Raw genomic sequence first — 14,287 nt, 5'->3', positions numbered from 1 at the left:
GGGAAATTTGAAACACACCCCGGCTCTTGACTCCTGCACTTCAGACGACGGGTCATTGTGGGAGCCGTAGACCTAACAATCAAAGACAATTGCAATACAGTGTGACAACTATTAATTAACACCTTTGCTTTCAACAGTTTTGCAAAATAATTGTTTCATTTGGGGAGCTTACAAATAATCCTTTTTGCTAAGCATAGGAACAAATTTCTAAAATCGATTGGCTCTAGGCGGAATTGATGTTCTCGAAAAGCGCAGACACGACAGAGTTAATGTTTTTTTTTTTTTAACAAATCAAAGCTTCCTTATCATAAATTGGATTGCGTGAGGTTATCATAGTGGGTGCTTATTTTTCCGGCTGAAGACAGTTATATTGTTCGCTTAAGGTAAATATTACTTGTGATAACATTTATTTAGTTATTATTTCATGATAGGTGCAAATTTAAAACGCTTGTAATTAAAGAGGTGTTCTAAAACAACATCGGCGTTGGAAAATATTTCCATCATCGGTTACAAGACACGTATCCAGCGCAGAGTGATTTGTCGAAATCACCCAAATTAGCATATGAATTGGTTACGATGGCGTCAGAAACGGCTTAATGGGTCTTTGGAATCGAATGTTGATCAGGGTCATATGCGTGTGAAAGACATGCATGCCAACAATCTTAACACTGACTTCTGCTTGATAATTAAAAATAGTAAAAGAGATAGATTAAAAAGTGTTGATAATTAATTAAAAATGTCGCCTGGAAAATTACAACCGCAAACAACTTGAACATTATTCTCGTACAAGGTTCGAAAACGGATCTTACGCATTTCCTGCATACTGTTTCCTTTTTTCCCTTTTTCAAGCCGGGTAAAATAATTTTGCCAGTTTATTTCCTTTTTTTTTCCTACTTGACATTTCTGTTGGAAATCAGCGAGATACTTTTCCAAGTTCATTATAAGATATGCCTGGTTGAGTCAAAACAATAGCAAAATGTAGGTGGAACATAATAGTAATGTGTACGCGAATGATGTTTGAAATTTAGTTTGACTTTGAGTCTCGAAATATTCGCTTTAGAAATTTTCTACGGTAGCCAATTTCCATTATCAATTCATTTGATAAAACAAAATTGTCTTGTAACACCCCCAACCGACACCACACCACAGCTTGTTTAGAAACTGACCCTTTTTGTTCATATAATGAACTGCAGTTAGGAGTGGATGTTGAGGTCGCCGGCACCAAACAAACATTGCTAAGTTATAAAAACAAAGTGATTGCTCCGTTTGTTGCACTAAACAATGTTACTAGAAGGGATGTTAACACCTTTGAAATGAACACAGATGGTAAATTTAAAGTGCCGATATTGACATCGTTTTTCGTTAATCCAGCGGCTTCAAAAAAGTCTAAACCTTTTTTCAATACTTTGCTTCAAGTTTGTCTTCTTTCATAACCGGGTTATTATATACGAAGTTAAACAAAGACTAGTTCAGTGATCAAACAATAAAATGTTTAATAAGCCTAAATGTAATTTATTTTTTTTATTTATTTATTTACTCAAATTCAATTACACAGATAATCAAAACAAAAACAAAAACAAGGAGTTAAATATATATACAAGTATAAAAAAGAGATATCTGAGTAATTAGGCCAGTTTATACAGAATTCTAGATTCCTTATTTTAAATAAACTGCCTGTGATAAAATACAAAAAAATTAAAAACTAACTTAGACAAATAGCAACAACAATACGTAATCAAAAATTATAAAAATTTATCCTTATTTAAGTTAAATTTACTGATATAAAACTGATTCACTTTCTTACTAAACAATGATACTCGATCAATTGTCCTAATAGCTACAGGCAGGTCATTCCATAAATCCACAATGCGATTAAAAAATGAGAATTTAAAAACATCGGTTCTAAAGCGACCCTTGGCAAGTATGGCTTCTGTGTTCCTCATATTGTACTTATATGATTTGAAGCTAACATATGATAGGACGTCAAAATCAATGTGCCCCTTCAGACATTTAAAAAAGAAACAAAAATCTAAAACCTCCCTTCTAAACTCGAGAGGCAAAAGACCTAATTTTAGTAAACGTTCTGGATAAGTTAAATCACATTTCAAGATAAATTTGGTGGCACGCCTTTGAACACGCTCAAGGGCCTTAATTTTTGCTTTAGTATAGGGAGACCAAACTTGAGATGCGTACTCCAGCTGCGGTCGTACCAACGATTTATATAGAATCAACATAGTTTTTTGGTCACAATCAATGGTGCACGTTCTATAGATAATACCCAACATCTTATTTGCTTTACTTATAGCAAAGTCAATGTGATCGTTCCAGGATAAATTTGAAGAAACATGAACGCCTAGATCTTTCTCAGTTGAAACGACTGCAACCTGTGACCCACTCAGATTATATGATGTGTGCATAAAACTCTTTTTCTTTGTCACGATAAGGTGCTTACACTTATTAGCGTTGAAATTCATCAAATGCTCAGACGACCAACCAGTTAAGCTTAGCAAGTCTCTTTGTAGTTGAACTGCGTCAGCACCGTTATCAATAACTCGATAACACTTCACATCATCCGCATAGAGTTGGACATTAGTCTTAGCATCTGTCACACTTGGGGCACTGTTAATATATATTATAAACAACAAGGGTCCCAGGATAGACCCCTGGGGCACACCGGATGAAATAGGCAGTAAAGAAGATGCTCGGCCATCCATAACTGTCTTATGCAAACGATCTGTCAGATAACTTCTAAACCAAGATAGCAAGTTCCCTCTTATACCAACGCCATACAGTTCCCTTAATAAGCAGTTAAATGATACAGAGTCAAATGCTTTACTGTAATCCAGAAATACTGCATCAAGCTGTTTCTTCTCATCAAGTGCTTTGGCAAAGACAAATGTAGATCTGAGAAGACTTGTAACACATGAACGTCCTTTGACAAAACCGTCTTGTAGATGGTAAAGTTTAGGCTGGATAAAGGGAAAAACACATGAAAAAACGCACTTTTCAAGGACTTTGGAGATGATACACAGTAATGATATCCCTCTATAGTTTTCAACCATTTCCTTGTCACCAGACTTAAAAACTGGAACCAGATTAGCCACCTTCCACAGTTTTGGAAAACAACCACTACCGAGTTGTTTGTTGAACAAGGTACAAAGAGGAGATGAAATCGAATCTGCACACTCTTTCAGTAGCCGAGATGTGACACCATCTGGACCGCAGGATTTACAGATGTTTAACTCTTCCAAGAATTTCAAAACAGTAGCCGGAGAAAGTTCGATGTTATTCAAAATATCAGCACCAACATCGAAGTCACCGAGAAAGCAGTCTTCATGCAAAGGGACACAGTCATCACCCTTAAAAACTGAATTAAAATAGTTGTTAAATAACTCAGCTTTATCCTGAGCGTCAGACACATTGGCTCCATTGTATCGGACAGAAGATGGAAGTCTTTTGTTCTTATATTTGGATTGATAAAAAGCCCAGAATCGCTTGGGATTCTCTGTCAAAGTAGATGATAGTCCTTTAAAGTACTGTTTACGTTTCCATTTGATGAGGGACTTGAGTTCCGCCCAACACCTTCGGAAAGTTGCCCAGTGATAAACAGAGGAAGACTTTTTAGCTTTCTTTCTGAGTCTCTCTTTCTTTCTCACAGCTTTCAGAACTTCTGCGTCAATCCATGGAGCACTATTAGCCGATCCAACTTTTATTTTAGGAACACAATCGTCTACAGCTGCGAGAAAGAGATCCAACCACTTGGCGGTTGAAAGTTCCATGTCATCTTCCTCATAGGCTAAATCCCAAGGTACAAACTTTACGAGATTTCGTAACTCAGCAAAATCAGCATCTTTATAATTATAAACGTAACGCTTAAATGCTTTAATGCGTTTCGGTGGTACAATAATTTCAAAAGTTATGATCATATGGTCTGAGGAAAATTCCCCAGAGAGACTTTCGATACGCCTGACATATTCTGGGACCGAAGTGATGAGCAAATCAAGCGTTGTCGCTCTGTCATTAGCACATCGTGTTGGTACATTAATCAACTGAGACCAAAAGCAGTCATATAGGCATTCAATAAATATGGAATCAAAATTGGATGATGAAGTGTAGTTGGACCAGTTAACATTGGGAAAATTAAAATCTCCCAAAATAAAAATGTTGTTTATTCCAGTTCGATGAACATTGTAAAAGATATTCACAACATTCTGTAGATATCCAGAGTCCATATTCGGTGGTCGGTAGAATACTGCAATAATCATTTTGGAGTTGTTTGTATCTGATATTTCACATACAACAACCTCAACTTCATCCATTTCAAGATCACGGCGGCGAACTGATATAAAATCAGACCTAAAGCACAGCAAAACACCACCACCACGTTGACCCTGTTGTCTATCTCGACGAAAGATAACATAATTTGAGTCGAGAATTTCAGTATCCATTATTCTCTGATGGAGCCAAGTTTCAGTAATAGCTACAACATCCACGCCTTTAGTTCTAACAAGATCCTGAAGTTCACCAAGCTTGTTGCAAATTGATCTTGCATTTAAAGAAAGACAGCGAATAATTGACTTAGACGATTGTTTATCAGAATAGCGAGCTTGCCCAACTGCACGTGGAGGTCCAGGATTAGATTTTATGTCGCCAGAGAGCAATAAATACTCCGTATTAAATGTAGCACAAGTATTTGAGCAGTAGCTGACCCTAGCCGGATGAAACCTCCTTCTCCTCGAGCGTCTTGACCTTTCAAGATCAACATGGCCGCCACGTGGTTCGTAGGAGAGCGTAATTTCATCTTCATACGCCCAGAAACGTGTTTGAGAGTTACTGACAACACCTTCCGAAGAGACGTAAAGTTGGCTGCAAACGGAATAGCCATAATGAAAAGTCACAGGCCTTAGAAAAATGCAAGAAATAACAAAAATAGCGGAGCATACAAACGCGTGACCGCCTGCCATTATGCTAATTCGCATCTGAATTAATACTGAAGTAATCCGGAATTAATACTGAAGTAATCCTGAATTAATACTGAAGTAATCCTGAATTAATACTGAAGTAATCCTGTATTTTTAGACAACTTAGTCCAAAAATGCTAGAAATGCGGAGAACTCGTATACACACCTATAAATAAATAGCTTTCAAAGATTTGGACGACATTTCTTTAGGTATATATTGAGTTTTGACAAGCTTTGTCTTGCTGACCAATTAAAAGCCGCGACACTGTAAAGGGGACAATCAAGACGATCTCTTTAAAACAAAAGGGCTCAGACTGCTTTGGAATTGCCATAGCTCATAAGCCAAAAGGCCAGCACATATTATCGGTGACACGCAACTCTACGTTCGTGACTCTAAATGTATAGTAACAGTTAACTTTTTGAAATTATCACACCTTGGAACAATGTTTCTGATACTGGTGATACTCCTGACGGTGAGAGAAACGGTGAGTCATCATTAGATTTATGTTGATAGCTCAGTATTAACTTTGTTTTACACACTGTCTGCCCGCCCGATCCGGCTTAACGGAATTTATGAACAAGATGATCCAAATCACCTTTGTTCGAAACTCAGCAACCCTCCCAGGATGGCTGAAGCCGTAACAAAATAATGTTCCTATTTTAGGGTTATTACCAAACTTTAATCGGCTAAATGTCTTGGGAAGACCAAACATCGATCTTAACTTATTTTGTACGTAGCATTGCCGGGCGCGGCTGTTCTTAAACTGCGCTCACAAACAGTCAGCTTTAGCTAAAACCGGTTTAATGCTGGCTCGTAGCGGAGAAAATGGGGTAAAAATACTGTCTTCGGGCTTGTTTTAGTTTTCCATTCATTATCGCACCAAACAAACGAATATTGCTCGTGTCAAAGCGGAATGTGCTGAGTCTGCAAAATCTTATGTTTATCTATCAATAAACTGCATCATCTCGCAGCCGATTGGCTGTTTGAGTGTCTTAAGTGACAATTATTCTACGATACCCACCGAGCTTCACAGCTGATATTCATTCAGTAAGTCGTGTAGATGACTAAAATCAGGTTTATTTTCTTTTTTTTTAGTTATTTTTTAAAAGAACAAAGCTAAAAAGGCCATTTTCATTGCTTTCCGAAAGTGTGCTGTTTTCAGGAAACGCGTTTGAAAATGTTTAGAATTGCATTAAGTTTCCGTTCACGTGCCTAAATTCTGTCAATAATTTGGATCTTCTCACAGCTGATTGACTGTTTTTATTAAAACATTCCAATAGAGTTTCACACTTGAGTCATGTAATTTGTAACCGTTTTAAAGCACTCATTAAAATATTCCGATAGAGTTTCACACTTGAGTCATGTAACTTCAACCGTATTTTAAAGACGGTGCGACTCTTCTTAGTTTGTTTTAAGTTACCCCTACTCAGACAAACCATAATTAACTTAAGAGCAATTTGGTAGAACGGAAATACCTCAGGCAGGTTCTCTTCCTGTTAACATTTGATTCCTTTCCACGTTAGTCATAACAAAAGCTAACTAGAATTAAAAGTTCTTGTATTTAAGTTTTTCCTTCGTTGGTGCCATTCCTCCAAATACAACAGACAAGAAACATAAACCTTTGTGGTCGAAAAATGACTTTTTAACTGATAAATATGGAAAGATTAGAAAAATGAGTAATCTGTGAGATTTCAAATTAATTAATTGTTTACTTATTCAGTTGCCCTTTTGATGGTATTTACAAATAGGATTCGTAATTAACTAGCTTTGACTGGATTTAGCTAAGAACAATTAAGACAAATGAGCTGTCGTTATTCAGAAGACAATGGATTATGAAAATTAATGAGCTCATGCTTTGCCAAATAATTTATTCATCACATTACCTCAATGTCTCAAGCATGACAAGGAACTTTATGGATGAAAAGGGTATTAAAGTCTCTCTCATTGGATATGTCACTTGAATGGAAGATGAGTGCAACTCTCTTGGGCTCTCTGCGGACTTGATGGAAGAACTGTGGCTCATTGACCGGTTTTCTGTCTTTATTCGTCGCAGCAGTCGCTCTCTTGAGCGGAAATGCCCAAAAAAGATAAAAAAGTTGCCTCCGAGTAAAAAAGAGAATTTTCACCATAATAACTTCCTGTTTATCGTCCATCTGTGAAAAAGTCATTTCCTTAAATAGACGTCTTAACGATCACTAATCATGAACAAACAACACTTGTTACTATCAAAACAACTTGTCCATTTGATTTCTGACTGTTTGTTACCATCACGGAAACGATAAAACTCCGACAGTAAGGTAGACAACCGCTTTAAAGTCGGCGATGGGGTTGAAGGGCCCGGGAAAAACCCCTATCCTAAAATGCACATCGAAGCTAAGCCGATAGATCTGACTATCTTTTTTTGATCGTCCACTAGCTTCTTATTGAAGCTAATAGAATGCCAATTTTTCAACTACTGATTCTTCGTCATTGCCATTCGTGCAAATTCAGCGGACAAGAGATACAGAACGACTTAAAAGTCCAACTATGAGCGAATGTTGTTTCTTTTCAAATGATAAAGAAAGAAAGATCTAAAAATAGATTGCCCTTTTTACAGTTACCGGCGCCATATTGGATGTGTAACCGCGCAAACATGATAGCGAGGTTAGTGTTGGGTCGCGTTGCGAGTTCTAGTGAGGGTTTAGTGAAATGTGGTGGTGCTGTCCTTTTCATCGAGATATTTCGACAATGAACGATACTTTCCTTACGCAGGATATTCCTCCTTCTTCTTCAAAAAGAAGATGAAGACACTGTGCCGCTTTTTGGTTGTGCTAATAGCTATTATGACACAACAGGCAATCCAACAGGTCTGCATTTCTTCTCGTTTCCGAATGACTTCCAGCAGCGAATCAGATGGTGCAATCTCCTGAATCGCCAGCATGCAAAGGACGGATTCTTCATCACAAAATCAACTTCTTTGTGCTCAGAACATTTCAAAACAGAAGACATGCGAAAAAACGTGGGCAGGTCGCTGGAAATTGGTGAAAGGTTTATAATGTTTGTACGGTTGTTTTGTTGCTTGGATACCAAAAGAAAATGGAGCTTTGATTTTCGGTATTGTAGTGTTTATGCTGGGATTTTTTTCTCCTTATTAAAAAGGTGACATTTATATTTCTTTGTGCACTGTGGTCTTATACGATATCTGTGAACTGAATGTAAAATTATAAAATTATAATGTAAAATTAAAATGTAAAATTAAAAATTTAATAAAATCATGAGTTGATTATTATATATATGGGCAGAACCATCTCGATTAAACTAGTCAGTACCGAAAAAAAAAACGGAAAATGCCTGCTTAAAGGGTCCCAGTAGCAACTGTGACAACTCAAGAAGAGTCATTTGAAGTTGAACAGGAATTATTTCACCAAGAAGTTGAAGCAGCTGTGTCAACTGTCAATGCTGCTTCATCTTCACCAGCCCTGCAACAATCAGATGTTCTTAAGCTGCAACGGGAAATAGAGCTACTGCAAGTACAATTAGCTGACTTGAAAGAAAAACTAAGTGAAGTTGAAAATGAGGGGGATATTTATTGGCGTGCCAATTTTCAATTGACAAAATTAAAGATGATGAGTCTGCGGTTCTATTTTATACTGGATTCCCAAACTATGGAGCACTCATAAGCTTCTATAATTTTATTGACCCAGTGCTGGCAAAGATGCAGTACTGGAAAGGAGAGAAATTGTCGAAAGAGAGTCAGCCACACCAAACAGATGATAACAGAAGTAAGCCGGGGCCTTCAAGAAACTGTCATTCTTGGATGAATTTTTGCTCATACTTATGAGACTAAAGGCTGGGTTATTTGTACAAGATCTTGCTGATAGATTTGGGATCAGCAAGAGCCTGGTGTCCAGAATCTGCATTACATGGATTAATCTTAACTATGTGGAACTGAAAGAACCTTTCCCATTTCCAGCACAAGAACTTGTTCACAAAAATATGCTGCAAGAGTTTGCTCAATATGCAACAACTAGGATTATTTTAGACTGTACAGAACTGTTTATTTTTTCTCCTGTGAATAATAATGTTAATTATTGTCAATAGGCTCTTCGAAATGTTATGTTTGAAGAATAGAATTTTGAAGCTCCTTCCCATAAAGACATAGTTTAACTCGCGTTTTATTGTCATGCCAATCACTTCCCTTATTTACACAATGTACAATGGTACCTTATCTTGATTTTACAAGCCCAACATCATCTTTTTTTTCCCTGAGTACTAACAACATTAATATTAATATTTCTTAATGTTAGGAAAGATTACACCTAAATCAATTTGAGCATTAAATTTGAGCTGGTGAAGGTGAAGCAGCATTGACAGTTGACACAGGTGCTTTAACTTCTTGGTGAAATAATTCCTGTTCAACTTCAAATGACTCTCCTTCAGTTGTCACAGTTGCTACCGGGACCCTTTTCGCAGGCATTTTCCATAGTTTTTTCGGTACTGACCAGTTAAATCGAGATGGTTCTGCCCATATATATAATAATTAAACTCATCATTTTATAAATTTATAATTTTACATTTTAATTGTACATTACAATTTTATAATTTTACATTCAGTTCACAGATATCGTATGAGACCACAGTACACAAAGAAATATAAATATCACCTTTTTAATAAGGAGAAAAAAATCCCCCCCCCCCCCCAAAAACAAAAATCCCAACATAAACACTTCAATACCGAAAATCAAAGCAGGCATTTTCTTTCGGTGTCCAAGCAACAAAACAACCGTACAAACATTATAAACCTTTCACCAATTTCCAGCGACCTGCCCACGTTTTTTCGCATGTCTTCTTTTTTGAAATGTTCTGAGCACAAAAAAATTGATTTTGTGATGAAGAATCCGTCCTTTCCATGCTGGCGATTCAGGAGATTGCACCATCTGATTCACTGCTGGAAGTCATTCGGAAACTAGAAGAAATGCAGACCTGTTGGATTGCCTGCTGTGTCATAATAGCTATTAACACAACCAAAAAGCGGCACAGTGTCTTCCTCTTCCTTTCAAGGAAGAAGGAGGAATATCCTGCGTAGGGAAAGTATCGTTCATTGTCGAAATATCTCGATGAAAAGGACAGAGCACCACCACATTTCACTAAACTCTCACTAGAACTCGCAACGCGACTCAACACTAACCTCGCTATCATGTTTGCGCGGTTACACATTCAATATGGCGCCGGGAACTGTAAAAAGGACTATTCATCCGTGAGCGTCCGCGAGTGGACGTGTTTTACATAAAGGGGCAATCGATAACCATCAATTAGCTTCAAGGTTAAACAGAAGTTATCATTATCTTTAAAGTGCTCTTGCGACAAAAAGTCTCTGTCCGCTTTGCCTCAGCTGATGAAAATCAGTTTTCTAGAATCTACAAAGGATTTCGGCAAGAGAGGATTTTGGCTCTTGATCGCCTGCTTTCGATATTTTGAACTTGCCAGCATCGTGAATCCTACACACAGCAAAACTGACGATCTCGTGTTTATAGAGGATTCAGTGGTCGTCGGGGAAATTTGAAACACGCCGCAGCTATTGACTCCTGCACTTCAGACGATTCACTGTATGAGAAGTAGACATAACAAGTGTGACAACTATTACTTAATTAACAATCTTTGCTTTCAAAAGCTTTTGCAAAATAATTGTTGCCTTGGGGGAGCTTACAATCCTTTTGGCTGAACATAAGAACAGATTTCAAAAATCGATTGGCTCCAGGAGAAAGTAATGTTAGTTTTCAAAAAGCGCAGATACGACGGAGTTAATATTTTTTAAACAAATCGAAGCTTACTCATCATAAATTGGATTCCGAGGGGCTTTAATAGTGGGTGTTTATTTTTCCGGCGCACTGAACTTGAACTTATTGTTCGCATAATAAATATTACCATTGAGAACATTTAGTCAGTTATTTCATGATAGGTGTAAGTTTATACCGCTTTTAATTGACGAGGTGTTTTAAAACAACATCGCCGTTGGAAAATATTTCCATCATCGGTAACGAGACACGTATCCGGCGCAGAATGACTTGTTGAAATCACCCAACTGCATATTGGTTACGATGGCGTGAGAAATGGCTTAATGGCTCTGGTAGTTTGGAAAAGCCGGAATTCCGCCGGAATTCCACCGGAATATTTCAACGTCTGTTTTTTTTAATTCAAAACAACTCCGATGATTTTCCGAAGAGCGTCGAGCTCCGAATATACTTCGATGATTAACCGAAAACTATCCGAGAGTCTCCGAAGTTACTCGGAGATCCTCGAGGAACAATCGAACCCCCGGCTTCATTTGTTTTTTATCGACTTTTTTATCTCATCTTTTGTTTATTTTTAATTATTAACTTATCTATTTTTTAACGGCCGTGAAACTAAATAATAAACAGCAAATCATTCGTCAAATTATAGGTTAACATGGTCAGCGTCCCTTTAATCGAGATCTCGATTATTCATTAAAAGGATACAAAGAAAATATAGCAATGCCTAAGTCAGTCTGCCATTTATTCAATCACAATTCCGGGAAAGCGCTGCTTAACGAAAGTTATAAGCTCTTCCGTTAGAGACAGGCCTCCCTCAGTTCTCCTCAACAGACCTTGCAAGTGGCCTGTATGGAACCGGGGACGACGTGTGCACAGACATGCTATGTTAATATGGTAGTATCTTCTTTATCTTTTCCTCAGTCTGCCATTTACACAATTTCAATTCTGGGAAAGCACTGCTTAACGAAAGCGATAAGCTCTTCCGTTAAAGACAGGCCTCCCTCTTTCCTCTTCAACAAACCTTGCAGGTTTTCTACTGCGAATGCCGAAAAAACACCAGGCTGTTCTTCGCAAACTTCACGGTTTTATTTTTCACTTAGTTACTATACTCACAGATCACGTCTCTATCCTTCTCGATAGAAAAAAGCAACCAAAAAATCTTGGCAGGTTTTATCTTATCAGTACGTGCGGCACACCCTAACACCTAGATAACGATATCAGCTAACAAATGGACCGGTTAATTGATCCCATTACCGACACTGAAACCACAAGCGAAAATTTGTCACCACGCAATCACTTATCTTACTAACTTGTCACACAATCTAACTCAAATTGTCTCAACATTTCCAGCTTACCTCTCCGAAGAGCGTACGAGCTCCGAATATACTCGAAGATTAACCAAAGATTATCCTTTACCGCCGAAACCATCATTCCTGAATCTCCTAATCCTTTCTTTTTAATGAAGCTAAAAGGAAACATCTCAAAATGTAACTGATGTGAAGGGAGCTTTCATAGAGACTCTCAATCTGTTGAAAGCATGGTAGTCATTGGACGTTTAGAGATGGACTGGTATCCAAATCTGTATTTAGATGGCACAAAATGTTGGAAGTTAGGCAGAGCACAAAGAAGATACTACCATATTAACATAGCATGTCTGTGCACACGTCGTCCCTGGTTCCAGACAGGCCACTTGCAAGGTCTGTTGAGGAGAACTGAGGGAGGCCTGTCTCTAACGGAAGAGCTTATAACTTTCGTTAAGCAGCGCTTTCCCGGAATCGTAATTGAATAAATGGCAGACTGACTTAGGCATTGCTATATTTTCTTTGTATCCTTTTAATGAATAATCGAGATCTCGATTAAAGGGACGCTGACCATGTTAACCTATAATTTGACGAATGATTTGCTGTTTATTATTTAGTTTCACGGCCGTTATAAAATAGATAAGTTAATAATTAAAAATAAACAAAAGATGAGATAAAAAAGTCGATAAAAAACAAATGAAGCCGGGGGTTCGATTGTTCCTCGAGGATCTCCGGGTAACTTCGGAGACTCTCGGATAGTTTTCGGTTAATCATCGAAGTATATTCGGAGCTCGACGCTCTTCGGAAAATCATCGGAGTTGTTTTGAATTAAAAAAACAGACGTTGATATATTCCGGCGGAATTCCGGATTCCGGCTTTTCCAGACTACCTAATGGGTCTTTGGAATGTTGATCAGTTGTTGATAAGCGGTCATAGGAGTGTGAAAGACATGCATGCAAACAAGGTTAGCACTTCTTACTTTTGCTTGATATAAATTAAAAATAGTAAGAGCGATAGATTAAAAAGTGATGATAATTAATTAAAAATGCCGCCTGGAAAATTACAACCGCAAACAACTAGAACATCCTCGAACAAGGTTCGGAAAACGGATCTTACGCATTTCCTGTTTACTGTTTCCTTTTTTCTCCGTTTTCAAGCCGGGTCAGATAATTATGCCGATTGATTTCCTTTCTTTTTTTCCAGCCTGACATTTCTGTTTGAAAACAGTCAGATACTTTTCTAAGTTCTTTATAAGATATGCCTGCTTGAGTCAAAACACAATACCAAATGTAAGCGGAACACTAATGTGGAAGCGAATGATGTTTGAAATTTAGTTTGACTTTGAGTCTCGAAACATTCCCTTTAGAAATTTTCTACGGTGGCCAATTTCCATTATCAGTTCAGCTGATAAAACTGAATTGTCTTGTAACACCTCCAACCGACGCAACACCACAGCTTGTTTGGAAACTGACCCCTTTTGTTCATAATGAACTGCGCGCAGTAAGGAGTGCATGTTGAGGTCGCTGGCACCAAACAAACATTGCTAAGTTATGATAACAAAGAGATTGCTCCGTTTATTGCACTGAACTATGTTACTAGTGGGGTGTTAATAGCTTTGAAATAATAATAATAATGGGAACTTTTTTTGTGTTTTTAAATGTACAATTGTAAATCTCACTACGTATAGGCAATTTATAAATGCTGCTTGAGATTGGCTTATTCAACACACACACAAAAATCAAAATTGCATCAAATCTGGGTTGTCCCAATTCCTATTTCTACAACAAAAGACGTAATATGTTGCTCTAATAGCTATATTTATCATTTTCTTGATTATGTAATAGTAATAATAATAATAATAATAACAATAATAATAATAATAATAAAAGATCTATACCGCTCCAGTATCCTACTGTTCAAAGGCGCCTACAAAAACTTTAACATTAACACTTAAGACAGCTAATATTAATTATAAAAGGCTTTTCTAAAAAGAAAAGTTTTTAATCTTATTTTAAAAACAGACACAGACTGAGCGGACACACATGTTAATTTATAGTGTCGACATTGACATTGTTTTTCGTTGATTCAGCGGCTCGAAAAAACGGAGCTATTTTAAGAACTTAATTTTAATCCTGAGTAGAAAAACCTGTATCCAGCTGAAAAGTTAATTACTTTATTGATACGGGTGCCTATATCAATATTTTATCAAAACATAGACGACTACCGTCTCTAGGATTACTAGGAAGCGACTTT

General features: G+C 37.3%; 1 protein-coding gene across 6 annotated transcripts in view; it reads left to right on the top strand.

The window, feature by feature from the left end:
- Positions 1-14,287, top strand: part of LOC111319087 (uncharacterized) — a 28,067-nt gene that overhangs the window by 4,373 nt on the left and 9,407 nt on the right. Inside the window, exon 1 of one of the 6 annotated variants that reach the window (XM_088760520.1) lies at positions 5,323-5,446. The exons of the other annotated variants lie outside the window; for them this stretch is intronic. Within the exon in view, the coding sequence (XP_088616646.1) occupies positions 5,405-5,446 (42 nt within the window). The 5' untranslated portion in view covers positions 5,323-5,404. Of the gene's footprint in view, positions 1-5,322; positions 5,447-14,287 lie in introns of those variants that run through there. 6 annotated transcript variants of the gene reach the window in all.

Source organism: Stylophora pistillata, chromosome 5 (assembly GCF_964205215.1).
Source record: "Stylophora pistillata chromosome 5, jaStyPist1.2, whole genome shotgun sequence".
Lineage (NCBI taxonomy): Eukaryota > Metazoa > Cnidaria > Anthozoa > Scleractinia > Pocilloporidae > Stylophora > Stylophora pistillata.
Note: the sequence above shows the minus strand (reverse complement) of the source record. Positions and strands in the feature narration are given on the sequence as shown.